Here is a 21,982-nt window from a genome sequence, read left to right on the forward strand (position 1 = left end):
AAGAGAGTGAGAGAGAACATTAGAGGACTGAACTGGATGTGTATTATCATTATTGTGTGTTCTTCTTGGGATAGATTCTCTGGTTTACTATGTTTAGTTAGTAGTGCCTAACCTGAGTTTACTGAAAGGGACACTCAAGTCAAAATTAAACTTGCATTATTCAAATAGACAATGCAATTTGAAACAACTTTCCAATTTACTTCCATTAACAAAAAGTGCACAATCTTTATATATTTAAACTCTTTGAGTCACCAGCTCCTACTGAGCATGTGCAAGAATTCACAGAATAACCGTATATGCATTTGTGATTGGATGATGGCTGTCACATGGTACAGGGGGAGTGGAAATAGACATAACTTTTAAAATTGTCAGAAAAAAAAATCTACTACTCATTTGAAGTTCAGACTAAGTGCCATTGCATTGTCTTTTTATCATGCATTTGTTGATTATGCAAATCTATTGTGTTTACTGGGCCTTTAAGCTAGAGTTGCCCTGTATAATTTGGACTGGATGTTTTAGCTTCTGTTATTTTCTTGAGGCTTGTTTAATACTTTTCAGCTTGAAGGTAATTGTTAATTTTTCATACCTATATTATTTGTCTTCCAATAAAATAATTTTAAAAAGTGAATGACCCTTTTTGTTTTAATATTCTGGCACCAATTACCACCACACACTGTAATCTGAGGGGAAAATGGCTACAACATAGACTGAAAGCCCCTCTCACTGAAGAATCATATGCCGTTCAATTCTTCACCTTCCTCTAACGGATGTCAAAGAAATGACTGAGGTACATGTGACGTGGGAAGAGTTTTATAGAGCTCTTGGGGTTTGGGAAACTTTGCCTCCTCCTAGTGGTAGGGAAGACTAATTCCCAGGAGTAATTGATTGTGGACTGTCACCACCTGTATGAAAACATCATTTATGTACAAACTTACCTGATAAATGAATTTCTTTCATATTGACAATAGTCCATGAGCTAGTGACGTATGGGATAGAAATACCCAAGATGTGGGAGACCACAGAAGAGTAACTAGAAAGGGAGGGATAAAATAAAAACAGCTATTTCCGCTGAAAAAAATAAATCCACAAAAAAATTTCATAAATTTCAAGAAAAAAACTTAAATCATAAGTAGAAGAATCAAACTGAGACAGCTGCCTGAAGAACTTTTCTACCAAAGACTGCTCCAGAAGAAGCAAATAGATCAAAATGGTAAAATTTAGTAAATGTATGCAAAGAAGACCAAGTTGCTGCTTTGCAAATCTGATCAACCGAAGCTTCATTCTTAAAAGCCCAAGAAGTGGCGACTGATCTAGTAGAATGAGCTGTAATTCTCGGAGACGGAGACTGTCCCGCCTCTAAATAAGCCTTGTGAATCAAAATTAACCAAGATGCCAAAGAAATGGCAGAGGCTTTCTGACCTTTCCCAGGACCAGAAAAAACAACAAATAGACTAGAAGTCTTCCTGAAATCTTTAGTAGCTTCGACATAATATTTCAAAGCTCTTACAACATCCAAAGAATGTAAAGATCTTTCAAGAGTATTCTTGGGATTAGGACACAAGGAAGGAACAACAATTTCCCTACTAATATTGTTAGAATTCACAACCTTAGGAAGAAATCTAAACAAAGTCCGCAAAACAGCCTTATCCTGATGGAAAAATCAGAAAAGGAGACTCACAAGAGAGAGCAGACAATTCAGAAACTCTTTTAGTTGAAGAGATAGCCAAAAGAAACAACACTTTCCAAGAAAGTAGTTTAATATCCAAAGAATGCATAGGCTCAAAAGGAGAAGACTGCAAAGCCTTAAAAACCAAATTAAGACTCCAAGGAGGAGAGATTGATTTAACAACTGGCTTGATACGAACCAAAGCCTGAAGAAAACAGTGAATATCAGGAAGTTTAGCAATCTTTCTATGAAATAAAACAGAAAGAGCAGAGATTTGTCCCTTCAAAAGGTACTTGGAGACAAACCTTTATCCAAACCATCCTGAAGAAACTGTAAATTTCTAGGAATCCTAAAAGAATGCCAAGAGAATTTATGAGAAAAACATGAAATATAGGTTTTCCAAACCGATAATAAATCTTCCTTGAAACAGACTTACGAGCCTGTAGCATAGTATTAATCACCGAGTCAGAGAAACCTCTATAACTAAGTACTAAGCGTTCAATTTCCATACTTTCAAATTTAGCGATTTGAGATCCTGATGGAAAAACGGCCCTTGAGACAGAAGGTCCGGCCTTAAAGGAAGTGGCCAAGGTTGGCAACTGGACATCCGGACAAGATCCGCATACCAAAACCTGTGAGGCCATGCTGGTGCTATCAGAAACACATGCAATTGTTCCAATATGATCTTGGAGATCACCCTTAGAAGAAGAACTAGAGGCGGAAAAATGTAAGCAGGTTGGTAAACCCAAGGAACTGCTAACGCAACCACCATCTCTGCCTGAGGATCACTGGACCTGAAAAGGTACCTGGGAAGCTTCTTGTTTAGATGGGAAGCCATCAGATCTATTTTGGGGAGACCCCACATCTGTACAATCTGACAAAATACATCTGGATGGAGAGACCACTCCCCTAGATGTAAAGACTGATGACTGACATAATCCGGTTCCCAATTGTCTACACCTAGGATATGTATCGCAGAAATTAGACAAGAGTTGAATTCCGCCCAAGAAAGTATCCGAGATACTTATTTCATCGCTAAAGGACTGCGAGTCCCCCCTTGATGATGGACATATGCCACAGTTGTGATATCATCTGTCTGAAAACGAATTAATAATTCTCTCTTTAAAAGTGGACAAGCCTGAAGAGCCGTAAAAAATAGCACAGAATTCTAAAATATTGATTGGTAACCTCGCCTCTTGAGGATTCCAAACTCCTTGTGCTGTCAGAGATCCCCAGACAGCTCCCCAACCTGTGAGACTTGCATCTGTTGAAATCACAGTCCAGGCAGGACAAACAAAAGAGGCCCCTTGAATAATCTGATGATGGACTAACCACCAGGACAGAGAGAGTTGAATATTGGGATTTAAGTATATCAACTATGATATCCGAGTATAATACCTGCACCATTGATTCAGCATGCAAAGCTGCAGAGGTCTCATATGAAAACGAGCAAAGGGGATCGCGTCCGATGCTGCAGTCATGAGACCTAAAAGTTCCATGCAAATAGCCACTGAAGGGAATGATCGAGACTGAAGGTTTCGACAGACAGAAAACAATTTAATTTGTCTCTTGTCTGTTAAAGACAGAGTCAGGGATACTGAATCTATCTGGAAACCAAAAAAGGTGACCCTTGTCTGAGGACTCAAGGAACTCTTTGGTAAAGTGATCCTCCAACCATGTCTTTGAAGAAACAACACTAGTTGATTTGTATGAGATTCTGCTAAATGAAAAGATTGAGCCAGTACCAAGATAATGTCAAAATAAGGCAATACCCTGCTCTCTGATTACAGATAGAAGGGCACAGAGAACCTTCAAAAAGATTCTTGGAGCTGTTGCTAGGCCAAATGGAAGAGCAACAAACTGGTAATGCTCGTCTAGAAAAGAGAATTTCAGAAACCGATAGTGGTCTGGATGAATCGGAATATGAAGATACACATCCTGTAAGTCTATTGAGGACATGTAATGACCTTGCTTATCTCCTTCTACTATTCTACCATCAACTGTTTTAAAGGGACACTGAACCTAAATGTTTTATTTCATGATTCAGATAGAGCATGAAATTTTAAGCAACTTTCTAATTTACTACTATTATCAATTTTGTTCTCTTGCTGTCTTTATTTTGAAAGCAGGAATGTAAATCTTAGCAGCCAGCCCATTTTAGGTTCAGCACCATGGATAGCGCTTGCTTATTGGAGGCTTACATTTACCCACCAATAAGCAAGAATAACCCAGATTCTCAACCAAAAATGGGCCGGCTCCTATGCATCACATTCCTGCTTTTTAAATAAAGATAGCAAGAGAACAAAGAACAATTGATAATAGGAGTACGTAAATTAGAAAATTGCTTAAAATTGCATGCTCTATCTGAATCATGAAAGAAAAAAATTGGGTTTAGTGTCCCTTTAAATTTTACTATTCAACCTTAGTTTTTCTCCTTTTACTGATATATCCAAGAAAGGTTTTGTCCTCATGCTTTACTGACTGTGCTATCTTCTCTTCCTAATTTAAGGGGCACTCAAGTCAAAATAAACTTTTATGATTCCGATAGAGCAGAAGTTTTAAAACAATTTATTTCCATTACCAAATTTTGCAGTCTTTTTATATTCATACTTTCTGTGGAACAAGATCCTACTGAGCATGTGCACAAGCTCACAGGGTATACATAAACTAATCTGTGATTGGCTGATGTCTGTCACATGATACAGGGGGGTTGGAAAATGGGAGAAAAAAAAATACATTTGTCATAAAAAAAAAATCTACCGCTTATTTGAAATTCTGAGTAGGTGTTAAATCATTGTTTTTTTATTATGCACTTGGTAATTATGCAATTCTACTGCATTCTGTGGTCCTTTCACTGCTTAGACTTTTTTTTTTTGAGTCTCCATGTTTGCATATCAACATCTGACTTATGCATGTCTGAAATTTGTATAAGCTATCTGTTTTGACTTAAGAGCATGTGCTACTTCTTTGGAAAACCTTACTGGTTTCCTTTTTCTTTTACAGACATGTATAATACAGTGTGCGGCTGCATCTAAAATAGCACCCTTCAAAAATTCTCACTGTTCTTGAGCCCCCATAATAAGAGTTTGCCCTTTTAAATAGTTGTTTAGTTATTTTCCAATGTATGAAAGATCAGTCTTCCTAAAGTCTAAAACTTTTGCTTTAGTCTGGGTGGACAGTGCCTGTACATGAATGGTAAACCAAACAGATTGATGATCAATGGATCCTAAGTTCTTACCTACAGACACATCTGAAACTGTATCACTGTTCGTAAGTATTAAATCTAATATAGCTTCTTTTTGAGTTGGTTCCTTAACCATTTGCTCAAGGGATTCAAGAATATACCTGCTGCTAGCAGATCTAGCAGAGGGAATTGTCCAGTCTAAATATGGCAAACTTTAGTCCCCCATTACTATAACCTTACCCTTCATGGTCATTTTGGTTATTTCTTCTAACAACAGATTGTGCAGACTTTTGTCCTTTAATGGAGCCCTATATACAACCCCTATTCATTTGAGTTACGGTGGAGATAAAAGCATGAGATTAAAATCCTTTCATAAAAAGGAGTCATATAATTATTGTATAGAAAATTAGCAAATCTAGGCATGTATCCTCGCTTGCTTTACCCGAGGATACTCTGTATATATTGTTACGAATGCACTAGGAACCTCTGGGTAATCTATGCAAATGAGATATCAAATATTTCATGTTTTTAGCTTCCAAGTGCAATCCCCTTTATGGGGACAGCTGTTTGAGTTTATTAACACTAATCAGCATAAAACCACCCCTATTCTAAACACATTTTTATACCTAGTTTCCACAGCTTCCCAAATACTTTCCACATCATCATCATCAGTTCCTACAACTTCAGTAACCTTTATATTTTCTACTACTAAATACAAGTTGTCTCTAGTCATTATTGTACCACGATTCTGTTATAGCTACTAAATACAAGTTGTCCCTAGTCATTATTGTACCGTGATTCTGTTATAGCTACTAAACACAAGTTGTCTCTAGTCATTATTGTACCATGATTCTGCTATAGCTACTAAATACAAGTTGTCTCTAGTCATTATTGTACCATGATTCTGTTATAGCTACTAAATACAAGTTGTCTCTAGTCATTATTGTACCATGATTGGGTTATAGCTACTCAATACAAGTTGTCTCTAGTCATTATTGTACCATGATTCTGTTATAGCTACTAAATACAAGTTGTCTCTAGTCATTATTGTACCATGATTGGGTTATAGCTACTCAATACAAGTTGTCTCTAGTCATTATTGTACCATGATTGGGTTATAGCTACTAAAGACAAGTTGTCCCTAGTCATTATTGTACCGTGATTCTGCAATAGCTACTAAAGACAAGTTGTCTCTAGTCATTATTGTACTATGATTCTGTTATAGCTACTATATACAATTTGTACATAGTCATTATTGTACAATGATTCTGTTATAGCTACTAAATACAAGTCGTCCCTAGTCATTATTGTACCATGATTCTGTTATAGCTACTAAATACAAGTTGTCTCTAGTCATTGTACTGTGATTCTGCTATAGCTACTAAATACAAGTTGTCTCTAGTCATTATTGTACCATGATTCTGTTATAGCTACTAAATACAAGTTGTCCCTAGTCATTATTGTGCCATGATTCTGTTATAGCTACTAAATACAAGTTGTCTCTAGTCATTGTACTGTGATTCTGCTATAGCTACTAAATACAAGTTGTCTCTAGTCATTGTACTGTGATTCTGCTATAGCTACTAAATACAAGTTGTCTCTAGTCATTATTGTACCGTGATTCTGCTATAGCTACTAAATACAAGTTGTCTCTAGTCATTATTGTACCGTGATTCTGCTATAGCTACTAAATACAAGTTGTCTCTAGTAATTATTGTACTGTGATTCTGCTATAGCTACTAAATACAAGTTGTCTCTAGTCATTATTGTACCATGATTCTGTTATAGCTACTAAATACAAGTTGTCTCTAGTCATTATTGTACCGTGATTCTGCTATAGCTACTAAATACAAGTTGTCTCTAGTCATTATTGTACCGTGATTCTGCTATAGCTACTAAATACAAGTTGTCTCTAGTCATTATTGTACTGTGATTCTGCTATAGCTACTAAATACAAGTTGTCTCTAGTAATTATTGTACTGTGATTCTGCTATAGCTACTAAATACAAGTTGTCTCTAGTAATTATTGTACTGTGATTCTGCTATAGCTACTAAATACAAGTTGTCTCTAGTCATTATTGTACCATGATTCTGTTATAGCTATTTAATACAAGTTGTCTCTAGTCATTATTGTACCATGATTCTGCTATAGCTACTAAATACAAGTTGTCTCTAGTCATTATTGTACTGTGATTCTGCTATAGCTACTAAATACAAGTTGTCTCTAGTCATTATTGTACTGTGATTCTGCTATAGCTACTAAATACAAGTTGTCCCTAGTCAATATTGTACCATGATTCTGTTATAGCTACTAAATACAAGTTGTCCCTAGTCATTATTGTACTGTGATTCTGTATAGCTACTAAATACAAGTTGTCCCTAGTCATTATTGTACTGTGATTCTGTATAGCTACTAAATACAAGTTGTCCCTAGTCAATATTGTACCATGATTCTGTTATAGCTACTAAATACAAGTTGTCTCTAGTCATTATTGAACTGTGATTCTGTTATAGCTACTAAATACAAGTTGTGCCTAGTCAATATTGTACCATGATTCTGTTATAGCTACTAAATACAAGTTGTCTCTAGTCATTATTGTACTGTGATTCTGCTATAGCTACTAAATACAAGTTGTCCCTAGTCATTATTGTACCATGATTGGGTTATAGCTATTTAATACAAGTTGTCTTTAATCATTATTGTACCATGATTCTGTTATAGCTACTAGATACAAGTTGTCTCTAGTCATTATTGTACCATGATTCTGTTATAGCTACTAAATACAAGTTGTCTCTAGTCATTATTGTACTGTGATTCTGCTATAGCTACTAAATACAAGTTGTCCCTAGTCATTATTGTACCATGATTGGGTTATAGCTATTTAATACAAGTTGTCTCTAATCATTATTGTGGTTACAGAGAGATGGAAGTATTGGCGCTTACAGCTAGGATAGATCTAAAATATATAAATTTGAATAAAAAGTAAATACAGTATATAAATATATTAAAATAGTAAATAATATGTCTCTAAGTATCTAAGTATGTCTGTATAAAATGACAAGCACTATTGTAAAATTCCAAGAAAATTTATTAGAAATACAATGTCTAAAATGTCAGGCATATACACTCTAATCATTATTGTACCATGATTCTGTTATAGCTACTAGATACAAGTTGTCCCTAGTCATTATTGTACCATGATTGGGTTATAGCTACTAAATACAAGTTGTCTCTAGTCATTATTGTACTGTGATTCTGCTATAGCTACTAAATACAAGTTGTCCCTAGTCATTATTGTACCATGATTGGGTTATAGCTATTTAATACAAGTTGTCTCTAATCATTATTGTACCATGATTCTGTTATAGCTACTAGATACAAGTTGTCTCTAGTCATTATTGTACCATGATTCTGTTATAGCTACTAAATACAAGTTGTCTCTAGTCATTATTGTACCATGATTCTGCTATAGCTACTAAATACAAGTTGTCTCTAGTCATTATTGTACCATGATTCTGTTATAGCTACTAAATACAAGTTGTCTCTAGTCATTATTGTACCATGATTCTGTTATAGCTACTATATACAAGTTGTACAGTCATTTTACCATGATTCTGTTATAGCTACTATATACAAGTTGTACATAGTCATTATTGTACCATGATTCTGTTATAGCTACTATATACAAGTTGTACATAGTCATTATTGTACCATGATTCTGTTATAGCTACTAAATACAAGTTGTCCCTAGTCATTATTGTACCATGATTCTGTTATAGCTACTAAATACAAGTTGTCTCTAGTCATTATTGTACCATGATTCTGTTATAGCTACTAAATACAAGTTGTCTCTAGTCATTATTGTACTGTGATTCTGCTATAGCTACTAAATACAAGTTGTCTCTAGTCATTATTGTAACATGATTCTGTTATAGCTACTAAATACAAGTTGTCTCTAGTCATTATTGTACCATGATTCTGTTATAGCTACTAAATACAAGTTGTCTCTAGTCATTATTGTACCATAATTCTGTTATAGCTACTAAATACAAGTTGCCCCTAGTCAATATTGTACCATGATTCTGTTATAGCTACTAAATACAAGTTGTCTCTAGTCATTATTGTACCGTGATTCTGTTATAGCTACTAAATACAAGTTGCCCCTAGTCAATATTGTACCGTGATTCTGTTATAGCTACTAAATACAAGTTGTCTCTAGTCATTATTGTACCGTGATTCTGTTATAGCTACTAAATACAAGTTGTCTCTAGTCATTATTGTACCGTGATTCTGTTATAGCTACTAAATACAAGTTGTCCCTAGTCAATATTGAAGGGAGTTCAGGAAATTTATTTCCTAAGCTGCGAGCAGCTGTGCTCATGGCACGAATAACTTTTCTACTAGAATTTCTAGAACTGTAACTTGGACTAATAGTTTTGTCATGCTGTGAGGGGCAAGTGGATATATTAATGCTACCCACCTTTACTAGTTTAAATGATTTCTTATAAAGCATCTGAACTCTTCTCCCAGATACTCTGTTCCTTTAGCATTTAAATGCAACCATCTCTCTGAAATAACCTAGTATCTTGCCAAACCGAGCTATAATGGCCAATAAAACCAAATTCCCGTTCCCTGCACCACTTATTTTACCAAGAATTAAATGTTATTATCCGCTCCATCATTCCTGCTTCCTGGCCATACACAGGTAAAATAGTAGAACGTGATAAAGTTGATGTCACATTCTCTAGATCACAAAACTCTTCCTGAATAGCAGCAACATCATTACTAGTCAGATCATTTGTTCCTAAATGAGCAATCACATCTAACTCACTTTCCTTTCTTGCTGCCTTCATTTTCAAAATACAATTCTTATCCCTGTGGGCAGTACCTCCTGGAAGACGTCTAACCTCCCTTGCTTCCCCTTTACTTTGCCAAAAAAACATAATTTATGCTTACCTGATAAATTCCTTTCTTCTGTAGTGTGATCAGTCCACGGGTCATCATTACTTGTGGGATATTAACTGCTCCCCTACAGGAAGTGCAAGAGGATTCACCCAGCAGAGTTGCTATATAGCTCCTCCCCTCTACGTCACCTCCAGTCATTCGACCAAGGACCAACGAGAAAGGAGAAGCCAAGGGTGTAGTGGTGACTGGAGTATAATTTAAAAAATATTTACCTGCCTTAAAAAACAGGGCGGGCCGTGGACTGATCACACTACAGAAGAAAGGAATTTATCAGGTAAGCATAAATTATGTTTTCTTCTGTTAAGTGTGATCAGTCCACGGGTCATCATTACTTGTGGGATACCAATACCAAAGCAAAAGTACACGGATGACGGGAGGGATAGGCAGGCTCTTTATACAGAAGGAACCACTGCCTGAAGAACCTTTCTCCCAAAAATAGCCTCCGAGGAAGCAAAAGTGTCAAATTTGTAAAATTTGGAAAAAGTATGAAGCGAAGACCAAGTTGCAGCCTTGCAAATCTGTTCAACAGAGGCCTCATTCTTAAAGGCCCAAGTGGAAGCCACAGCTCTAGTGGAATGAGCTGTAATTCTTTCAGGAGGCTGCTGTCCAGCAGTCTCATAAGCTAAACGAATTATGCTACGAAGCCAAAAAGAGAGAGAGGTAGCAGAAGCTTTTTGACCTCTCCTCTGACCAGAGTAAACGACAAACAGGGAAGACGTTTGTCGAAAATCTTTAGTTGCCTGTAAATAAAATTTAAGGGCACGAACTACATCCAGATTGTGCAAAAGACGTTCCTTCCTCGAAGAAGGATTTGGGCACAAGGATGGAACAACAATCTCCTGATTGATATTCCTGTTAGTGACTACCTTAGGTAAGAACCCAGGCTTAGTACGCAGAACTACCTTATCCGAGTGAAAAATCAAATAAGGAGAATCACAATGTAAGGCTGATAACTCAGAGACTCTTCGAGCCGAGGAAATAGCCATTAAAAATAGAACTTTCCAAGATAACAACTTTATATCAATGGAATGAAGGGGTCCAAACGGAACACCCTGTAAAACGTTAAGAACAAGGTTTAAACTCCATGGTGGAGCCACAGCTTTAAACACAGGTTTAATCCTGGCCAAAGCCTGACAAAAAGCCTGAACGTCTGGAACTTCTGACAGACGCTTGTGTAACAGAATGGACAGAGCTGAGATCTGTCCCTTTAAGGAACTAGCGGATAACCCCTTTTCTAAACCTTCTTGTAGAAAAGACAATATCCTAGGAATCCTAACCTTACTCCAAGAGTAACCTTTGGATTCGCACCAATATAGGTATTTACGCCATATTTTATGGTAAATCTTTCTGGTGACAGGCTTCCTAGCCTGTATTAAGGTATCAATAACTGACTCAGAAAAACCACGCTTTGATAAGATCAAGCGTTCAATTTCCAAGCAGTCAGCTTCAGAGAAGTTAGATTTTGATGTTTGAAAGGACCCTGAATCAGAAGGTCCTGTTTCAGAGGTAACGACCAAGGTGGACAGAATGACATGTCCACCAGATCTGTATACCAAGTCCTGCGTGGCCATGCAGGCGCTATTAGAATTACTGATGCTTTCTCCTGTTTGATTCTGGCAATCAATCGAGGAAGCATCGGGAAAGGTGGAAACACATAAGCCATCCTGAAGGTCCATGGTGCTGTCAAGGCATCTATCAGGACCGCTCCCGGATCCCTGGATCTGGACCCGTAGCGCGGAAGCTTGGCGTTCTGTCGAGACGCCATGAGATCTATCTCTGGTTTGCCCCAACGTGGAAGTATTTGGGCAAAGACCTCTGGATGAAGTTCCCACTCCCCCGGATGAAAAGTCTGACGACTTAAGAAATCCGCCTCCCAGTTCTCCACTCCCGGGATGTGGATTGCAGACAGGTGGCAAGAGTGAGACTCTGCCCAGCGAATTATCTTCAATACTTCCATCATTGCTAGGGAGCTTCTTGTCCCTCCCTGATGGTTGATATAAGCTACAGTCGTGATGTTGTCCGACTGGAACCTGATGAACCCCCGAGTTGCTAACTGGGGCCAAGCCAGAAGAGCATTGAGGACTGCTCTCAATTCCAGAATGTTTATTGGAAGAAGACTCTCCTCCTGATTCCATAGTCCCTGAGCCTTCAGAGAATTCCAGACAGCGCCCCAACCTAGTAGGCTGGCGTCTGTTGTTACAATTGACCAGTCTGGCCTGCTGAATGGCATTCCCCTGGACAGATGTGGCCGATAAAGCCACCATAGAAGAGAATTTCTGGTCTCTTGAATGGAATGAAGGACACGGCATGCATTTTGAAGTTTTGTTAACCTGTCCTCTGTCAGGTAAATCTTCATTTCTACAGAATCTATCAGAGTCCCCAGGAAGGGAACTCTTCTGAGTGGAAAGAGAGAACTTTTCTCTTCGTTCACTTTCCATCCATGCGACCTTAGAAATGCCAGTACTATCTCTGTATGAGATTTGGCAGTTTGAAAGCTTGAAGCTTGTATCAGTATGTCGTCTAAGTACGGAGCTACTGAAATTCCTCGCGGTCTTAGTACCGCCAGAAGAGTGCCCAGAACCTTTGTGAAGATTCTTGGAGCCGTAGCCAGTCCGAATGGAAGAGCTACAAACTGGTAATGCCTGTCTAAAAAGGCAAACCTTAGATACCGGTAATGACTTCTGTGAATCGGTATGTGAAGGTAAGCATCCTTTAAATCCACTGTGGTCAAGTACTGACCCTCTTGGATCATGGGCAAAATTGTTCGAATAGTTTCCATCTTGAACGATGGAACTCTTAGGAATTTGTTTAGGATCTTTAAATCCAAGATTGGCCTGAAGGTTCCCTCTTTTTGGGAACTACAAACAGATTTGAGTAAAACCCTTGTCCTTGTTCCAACCGCGGAACTGGATGGATCACTCCCATTAATAAAAGATCTTGTACGCAGCGTAGAAACGCTTCCTTCTTTGTTAGGTTTGTTGACAACCTTGACAGATGAAATCTCCCTCTTGGGGGAGAGGAATTGAAGTCCAGAAGGTATCCCTGAGATATGATCTCTAACGCCCAGGGATCCTGAACATCTCTTGCCCAAGCCTGGGCGAAGAGGGAAAGTCTGCCCCCCACTAGATCCGGTCCCGGATCGGGGGCCCTCAATTCATGCTGTCTTAGGGGCAGCAGCAGGTTTTCTGGCCTGTTTGCCCCTGTTCCAGGACTGGTTAGGTTTCCAGCCTTGTCTGTAGCGAGCAACAGCTCCTTCCTGTTTTGGTGCAGAGGAAGTTGAGGCTGCTCCTGCTTTGAAATTACGAAAGGAACGAAAATTGGACTGTCTAGCCTTGGCTTTGGCCTTGTCCTGAGGCAGGGCATGACCTTTACCTCCTGTAATGTCATCAATAATCTCTTTCAAGCCGGGCCCGAATAAGGTCTGCCCTTTGAAAGGAATATTAAGCAATTTAGATTTAGACGTAACATCAGCTGACCAGGATTTTAGCCACAGAGCTCTGCGTGCCTGAATGGCGAATCCTGAATTTTTAGCCGCAAGTTTAGTTAAATGTACTACGGCATCTGAAATAAATGAATTAGCTAACTTAAGGAATTTAAGTTTGTGTGTGATGTCATCTAGTGTGGATGATTGAAGTGTCTCTTCCAGAGACTCAAACCAAAATGCTGCTGCAGCCGTGACAGGCGCAATACAACACATATAGCACAGAGATATTCCTCTGAATCAGACATGTTTAACACACTAGCAAATAAACAGCAACTTGGAAATACTTTTCAAAGTAATTTACAAATAATATGAAAACGAACTGTGCCTTTAAGAAGCACAGAAAATATTATAACAGATAAAATAATTAAGTTATAGCATCAATCTTTGTCAGAATATACAGTTTTAGCAAAGGATTGTTCCCCTCAGCAAATGATAACTAACCCAGGCAGCAGAAAAAAAATACACAAATAAACGTTTTTTATATCACAGTCAATACAATCAGCACAGCTCTGCTGTGAATGATTACTTCCCTCAAAAAAGACTCTTGAGATCCCTGAACTCTGTAGAGATGAACCGGATCATGCAGGAAGAAAATGAACCTCTGACTGAGTTTTTCTGATGCATAGTGAAAGCACCAAAATGGCCCCTCCCCCACACACATAACAGTGAGAGGGATCAGTGAACTGCTCTGATTTAAATCAAAACTATTGCCAAGTGGAAAAAAAGTGCCCAAAACATTTTTTCACCCAGTACCTCAGAGAAAAAAACGTTTTTACATGCCAGCAAAAAAACGTTTTACCTCAATAATTAATTGTCATTTAAAACCTATTGCAAGTCCCTGCAAAATAGGTTAAGTCTATGTATACAGTTTAAAAGCCAGAGAAGTACCATTTCCCAGAAAACTGAAGTGTAAAATATACATACATGACAGCCTGATATCAGCTACATCTACTGCATTCAAGGCTGAGTTTACATTATAACGGTATGGCAGGATTTTCTCATCAATTCCATGTCAGAAAATAATAAACTGCTACATACCTCTTTGCAGATTAATCTGCCTGCTGTCCCCTGATCTGAAGTTTACCTCTCCTCAGATGGCCGAGAAACAGCAATATGATCTTAACTACTCCGGCTAAAATCATAGAAAAACTCAGGTAGATTCTTCTTCAAATTCTACCAGAGAAGGAATAACACACTCCGGTGCTATTATAAAATAACAAACTTTTGATTGAAGATATAAAAACTAAATATATCACCATAGTCCTCTCACACATCCTATCTAGTCGTTGGGTGCAAGAGAATGACTGGAGGTGACGTAGAGGGGAGGAGCTATATAGCAACTCTGCTGGGTGAATCCTCTTGCACTTCCTGTAGGGGAGCAGTTAATATCCCACAAGTAATGATGACCCGTGGACTGATCACACTTAACAGAAGAAATACACTATTTTTGTGCTCATATTACAAGTATAAAGTTATTTTTTATCGCTTAAGTCTTGGGTGTGCTGACCTCGGCAGGTGCGTAAAATTCCTCCTATAACAGACTTCTATTGGGGTGGGCAGTAAAAAACATGTCAGATATTGCTCAATCACTATGCCAAGGGTGCTCCAAGCCAATGGTGCGCCAAGCCAAGGGTGCACTAAGCCAATAATGAGCCAAGCCAATAATGAGCCAAGCCAATGGTGCGACAAGCCAAGGGTGCACTAACCCAATAATGAGCCAAGCCAATGGTGAGCCAAGCCAAGGACTTATCCATGTAGTTCCTGGCTATACTACTATACACTAAAATTTACAGCAGTATTTTGGTCTGAGCTCAAGCACAAGACAACTCACCACCTGCGATAAAAGCACAATGCTGCCTGCATTATCCAGTAAAAAAATAGGGTTTGCTAACAAAAACTTTCGGCCATATAAAAATGCTTTTATTAAAATATTTACCATCTACTTGTAATACCATATTATGTGTTATTCTTTGTGTGAGTATATGCAAAATATAATGCACCCTGTGCTATTGATCGTGCTCCACTTGTAACCTATGTGCGTAGATGCTGCAATCTCATTCATGTCAGGATTCATGACAACCCTCTCTTAGCACTAGATTATAATTACATGATAGAAACACTTCTCCTTACATCAAGTCCCAATCCAGTTCAGCGTTGCGGATGTCTGTCATTAGACGGATCACCTTCCGCTTGAAGAATGCTTCAAAACGTACATCGTCTTCAAACACAAGTGCGCTCTCCAGTTGGCGCTCAACAATCTGTAGGAGAGAGGTGGAGGATTTATTAAGACAGCTAGAGAGGGTTGTATTACTTAGGCAACAAGAAAGGGACCAACTATCTAGGTAGAAATAGAGAGTAGATTAATCAGGCAACCAGAGGAAGAGAGATTACTTGGGTAACCAGAGGAAGATAGATTACTCAAGTAACCAGAGGGAGGGAGAATACTGAAGTAACAAGAGGAAGCAACAGCAGTACTCACCACATATGCTACAATATGCATGCAGAGGAAGCGACAGCAGTAAACACTTTAGCTTGTGCTCCAGTAGTTGCCTTTGAGTAGGCACAGAGAGCAACAAAACAGGAGACACTTTACCTCTTCCCAGATGTGGAAATGACTCAGGAAGCAGCCAACCTCGCCCTTTGTCAAAGTTCGTCCAGAGAATGGATCGTAAAATCCGGGCAGCAGATTAACTCCCAGATGCTTGATGTAACTGCTATTCAGAGCACTTAGGGGAAAAACACAGGACATCTGATCCCAACCAAGAACTAGTTTACAAAAAACAAAAAAAATGGCCACAAACCACTACTCCTGGGATTTAACTCCTGGCCACTAGGAGGAGGCAAAGATTTCCAAAGCTCTAAGAGCAATTAACCCCTTCCATCTCTCTGGTATTCCAGTTTTATCTTTTTCTACATAGCAAGATGGTTAAAAATTAAAGTGCTCTAGATTCCTTTGTCCTCCAACTGATTTGAGGCCCATTTTCCCCCCTGAGAGAGCTGCTACGGAGAGACAGAGGGGAGATTGGAGTATTGGGAAGTGACATAATCACTATCAGAGTCACAAGCCTGCCACAGTTGTCACTAGGTCCCCTAGCCTCCTCCTGTTGGGTTGTCAATATACTCCTTACATAGATCCTCGGCTGTGATGTACACAGCACTGGATGGGCTCTCTACAGGAAGCAGTGTTTTCTGCACTATGCACGGTAGATTGGGTGCATCTGATGTAAGTGCAGCCATTTCTTTGCACTGACATATCCCACAGACTATAAGTAGGTACACTAATTATAAAGTACATCATAGCCCGGGGGCATGTAATGTTAACACACATTTACCACCATTTTGTTAGACTATTTTATAGAAACAAAAGTCTACTTTATATATTGGGAGACTTTTATACTCTGTTATATTGTTCTACACTTTGATTCTATTTGCACTTAGCGAGCGTCTGACCATGTAGCTCCTGCTGCATTAGCTCGCTTTGTTCTGGTTGATGCCCGCGTCGGGTCAGTATGTGTAGCGCGCACCAAATCTCTGTGTGTTGGTATTGGTAGCGCACGTTGGTTTGGAGTATTTTACTGTATATTCAGTTCTTCATTCTTTTGCGTGCTCACTATCTTCAGACATTTTCTGCTTGGAGGTTTATTAGTGCTTTTTTTCTCAGAACTGCTGCACTGTTTTTGCCACTTTTAAATGTTGTCGAACAGCGAAGCAAGGCGTTTTCTAATCACACCTGTGTCCTCTGTTACCTGCCTGTCATCTTCTCATGAAATGGTAAGTTTTGTATTCTAATTAGCCAGAAATAAATCTTAATTATAAGTTTAACACAGAGGGCATTTTTGCCAACCTCTCCTACATACTCTGATTTTAATTTAACAACATCATTATAATACAGTTGTATTTAGACGGATTTGCACAGTAATAATGCTTGGTGGTCCTGTATTTATTTCTTGTGTCAGTCTGTGTGTTTCATGGAGAATACTGAACTTTAGAGGGTAGATCCACTGATAATTTTATTTTCTAAATTTGCAGGTCTTACGCTGCTCTAGTCTCTAAATCAGGGATGGGAAACCTTGGCCCTTCGGAAATTTCAGAACTACATTTCCCATGATGCTCAACATTTCCCATGATGCTCAACTGGACTTCAAAGTGCATAAGCATCACGGCCAATCGGCCGCTAGCAGGGGGTGTCAATCAAGGCGGACGAGTTAAAGGAACATAAAACAGGTTGAGATCTGTGCATATCATAAAAGGGCTGATTAATTAAAAATAGTTTGCATAAAAAAAAAAAAAAATTAAAAATTGCTGGCAAGTATTTAAAAAAAAAAAAAAATTAAAAAAAAAAATTTAGCACAATCAATCTAGGCATGCTCCAAGCAGATAATCCCTATGCATTTTTGTTTTCTGCCAAAACAACAATAGATATAGATACAGCCATAGAAGGAAATGTGTGGGGGGGAGTTAGAGCTTTACAATTCAGACACTAAAAAGAAAGGGTTAATGGTGAGGCACTGCAGTATAAATGTGTAGGTAAAGCAATTAAAGTACATATTATATTTTGTCTGTATCCCAACTTGTTGTATGACCCTTTAAGGAGCAGCAGTCTTAAGACCGCTGCTTCTTAACTCCAGTTTCCGGCGAGCCTTCATCTTCATTAGGGGCAATACGGGCCTTAATAAAATCGGCCCCTCTATCTGAATCCTAAAACAAAAAAATTGGGTTTAGTATCCCTTTAAGAAAGCTGAAGTTTGTGTCAATACACATTTGGCATTGCCATTTATTATTCACAATATAAATACTGTATTACACTATATGTTGTTTTCTTTTACTTTTGGAGATCACTGGTTATTTGATCTATACGAGTGGAAAAGTTGATTCTTTATCCTTTCTAATCACATTTATTTATTAGTCTCTAAGGAATCTGTGCTCTCTGTTTCTGTCAGGTTTTTATCCAGGATTTAAAGGTAAATTTCTACATCTGAGAGTAATCCATGATCAGGTTCTTCTAAATCATCAGAGATCAGAACACCTTATGATGCCCTTTATAGTTTAAAGACTCCAACACCTCAGATTGTGCCATAATCAGTAACAGACTCCTGATCTATAGAGTTTACCCTCTTTCATGTTTAATCTTGAATGATTAGTTCTTTGCTTAAAGGGACACTGAACCTAATTTTTTTCTTTTGTGATTCAGATAAAGCATGCAATTTTAAGCAACATTCTAATTTACTCCTATTATCAAATTTTCTTCATTCTCTTGGTATCTTTATTTGAAATGCAAAAATGTAAGTTTAGATGCCGGCCCATTTTTGGTGAACAACCTGGGTTGTTCTGGCCGATTGGTGGATTAATTTAACCGACCAATAAACAAGTGTTGTTTAGGGTCCGGAACCAAAAAATAGCCTAGATGCCTTCTTTTTAAAATAAAGATAGCAAGAGAACGAAGAAAAATTGATAATAGGAGTAAATTAGAAAGTTGCTTAAAATTACATGCTCTATCTGAATCACAAAAGAAAAAATTTGGGTTCAGTGCCCCTTTAAAGAGGTTGTATGTACTTTAGGCACCTAAGGCACTAAATCTGAGGAAAAAACTTCTGCTAAAGTCACAAGAGTTTTTTTTCCGGTTCATGAGGCTCCTATTAAAATAATTTTCATTTTAACCTGTCCTCTAAATTTAATAGGATGTTTCTTTATCTGCTTCTAATGTAGAACTTTGGGAAACTTTTCTAATGGTGGATGGCGCTATTCGATTTAGCCAAACTCACTACTACTCCCTTGAAGGATACCACGTCTGCCAGGAACCATAAGGTGGGCGATCTTTTATCGAAAGGACTTTTTCAGCAACTTTTTTCTGTAGCAGTTGCGTCTGCTCTTTGTTATGACAATTTGTCTGAGTAAACCTCAGAAGACACTGTAAATGAAGATTTTCAAAATTGTTTGAAACTTCTGAAATCTAGTAATGCACTTAAATTTAATACCATTGTTGACATAATTTAATTTTATGCTGAGTTTATGTAATAACAGGAATTTGTCTAACAGAGTGATTTCTGTTCCTGCTGCCGTAAGGCGTGTTGTATCTTTAAGGAAGCCTAGAAGATCAATTAGGCCTTAATTGTAGTAGTCTATGTAAGCTCTCTGTTTTGTCAGGAACATAACTTTTGTTCCTCAAGACTAGAGGTCTAAGGGAAAAATTAAAAAATCTCCTTTCTATTACTTGATCTTCCAGATCTTACTAGAAGTTCAATACCAGTTGAAACAAGGTCAAGCATTCTGAGCCTTCTTCTTCTTTGAAATCAGCATGGAGGTACAGCCCCAAACAATATTCTTTTCTTTTAGGAGGCAGTTTGTGCCTTTTTTTTTTTTAGTTTGTCCAGAATCTCTGGGTTCTAGACTTCGTTTGCCAGGATTACAGAATAGGTTTCGAATCAAGGCCTTCTTGAAGAAGATATCTACTTTCTCATGTTCCAAACTACTTTCTGAATTTAATGACTGTTTTAGATATAAATCTAGTTTTGGAACCAGACCAAGGATTTTATTCCATCCTTTCCAAATAAGAGTATTCTGACCTATTCTGGACTTAATGCCTTTAAACAAGTTTTTCAGAGTTTCTATTTTCAAAATAGTAACAATTTGGACAATTCTACCCCTTGTTAAAAAGGGTCAATGTTTTCCATATTTAAATTTGAAGGATGCCTACCTTCCTATTGCTAGACCATTTCCAGTTCCTAAGATCTGCCCAATTTCATTTTTATAAATCAATTTTTCATGGCGGCAGTTCTAGTTTGCACCTAATTTTCCCTGCTTTGTCCTTTTCTCCCTTTCTACTTTTCCTTGTTTGGCTATTCACAGATTAGAATACCAGAGAGGTGGGAGGGATTAAGTACTCTTAGAGCTTTGGGAATCTTTGCCTCCTCTTAGTGGACAGGAGTTGAATCCCAGGAGTAATGGCTCGTTGACTCTCACCACCATGAAAGAAATTAATTTATCAAGTAAGTATAAATTTAGTTTTTTTTTTATACTGCCCCAAAAAGGATGAAGTCATCATACAGGATCTAGAACTTTGTGCCTGCTTCATGCTATGATATTACTTGATCAGTGCAGCACATTATATCTGTCCATAACTGGCCACAGCAAACAAGATAAGACATGCACAGAGGCATTTAAATAGGTATGCTCCTGCACTGTAAAAACAAGAAAAGTATGCTAACAAAATTATGGTTTATATGCTTATAAAACATGTATTTTTTTTGCAATGCAGCTCTTAATTTTACACACACATATAGCTCTCTCTACACTTCTTTCATGGTGGTAAGAGTTCACAATCCATTACTCTTAGGAATTACTCTTCTCTAACACTAGAAGGAGGCAAAAAATTTAAAAACCTCAAGAGCCCTATAAAACCCCTCACAAATACCTCACTCTAATATATAGCCAAGCAAGTGAGTTAAGAAAAAGGAACGAGAGCCATAAAAAGGAGCTGGGGGGGGGGGGGGCCCAAAATTATGTGCTGAAGAAAAAAATGAACCCCCTCAAAAAATAAAGGGTGGGGTCTCATGGACTCTCGCCACCATGAAAGAAATTAATTTATCAGGTAAGCATAAAACATACATTATGCTTACCTGATAATTTTCTTTTCTTCACATGGAAAGAGTCCACAGCTGCATTCATTACTTTTGGGAATTCAGAACCTGGCCACCAGGAGGAGGCAAAGACACCCCAGCCAAAGGCTTAGATACTCCTCCCACTCCCCTCATCCCCCAGTCATTCTGCTGAGGAAAAATGAACAGTAGAAGAAATATCAGGGTAAAAAGGTGCCAGAAGAACAAAAAATACAGCCACCCCACATAAAAACACGGGCGGGGAGCTGTGGACTCTTTCCATGTGAAGAAAAAAAAAATTATCAGGTAAGCATAATTAGTTTTTTTTCATAAATGGAAAGAGTCCACAGCTGCATTCATTACTTTTGGGAAACAATACCCAAGCTATAAAAGGACACTGAATGCTAAAACGGGAGGGTACAAAAGGCGGCCCATTCTGAGGGCACAAGGCCTGAAACCACAAACCTGCAAAAATCCGGCTTCGTCCGAAGCCAAGAAAACATTTGAAAATGAAAAATGCCCCAAGGACACTGACCCTCAGAGAGTCCACAAGCCTTGCTAGAGACTGCAGAAACAGACTCAACTGAGTCAACACTCTTCCAGGAGACACCATCGTCCAAAGGTCGATCCTCAACCACACACCCTTACAGAGAAAAGGGGAACAACAACCAAAAACTCCCAAAAGGGAGAGGACATGGAGGAACAACAAGGATTCCCGGAAGACCGTAAACAGGGAGCAATAAGATCCAAATAAAAATGGAAAACCCAAAAAAGTGAGCCAAGCTCACGGGGACCCTAAAGGTTCCTGAAACAAGGGAAGGCAACGCCCAGACCCCAAACTGTACAGAACCACAAGGTTGAGACCGGGAATCAGAACAGAGAAGAAAACTTCTCTGAAAAACAGAGCAACCCGAAAAAAAGACTGAAACCGGAGTCCCAAGTCGACAGTAACTCAGAATATCGAAATATTCCCAAACCAACACGTGCATCAAACTGTCAGGGTGCCAGGAATCAGACTGAGACAAAAAGTGCAAAAATAATCACACCTTTATTAATAGCAAAAAATAATAAAAAGTCCACAAGTCAA

General features: G+C 38.3%; 1 protein-coding gene across 1 annotated transcript in view; it reads right to left on the minus strand.

Moving 5' to 3' along the window:
- CERCAM (cerebral endothelial cell adhesion molecule) overlaps positions 1–21,982 on the minus strand; it is a 107,272-nt gene that overhangs the window by 17,260 nt on the left and 68,030 nt on the right. The window contains exons 9-10 of the mRNA XM_053695678.1: positions 15,894–16,026; positions 15,431–15,558 (exon numbers count right to left, since the gene is read on the minus strand). Coding sequence (XP_053551653.1) covers positions 15,431–15,558; positions 15,894–16,026 — 261 coding nt within the window. The remainder of the gene's footprint in view (positions 1–15,430; positions 15,559–15,893; positions 16,027–21,982) is intronic.

This window comes from Bombina bombina, chromosome 12, assembly GCF_027579735.1.
Source record: "Bombina bombina isolate aBomBom1 chromosome 12, aBomBom1.pri, whole genome shotgun sequence".
NCBI classification, from domain to species: Eukaryota; Metazoa; Chordata; class Amphibia; order Anura; family Bombinatoridae; genus Bombina; species Bombina bombina.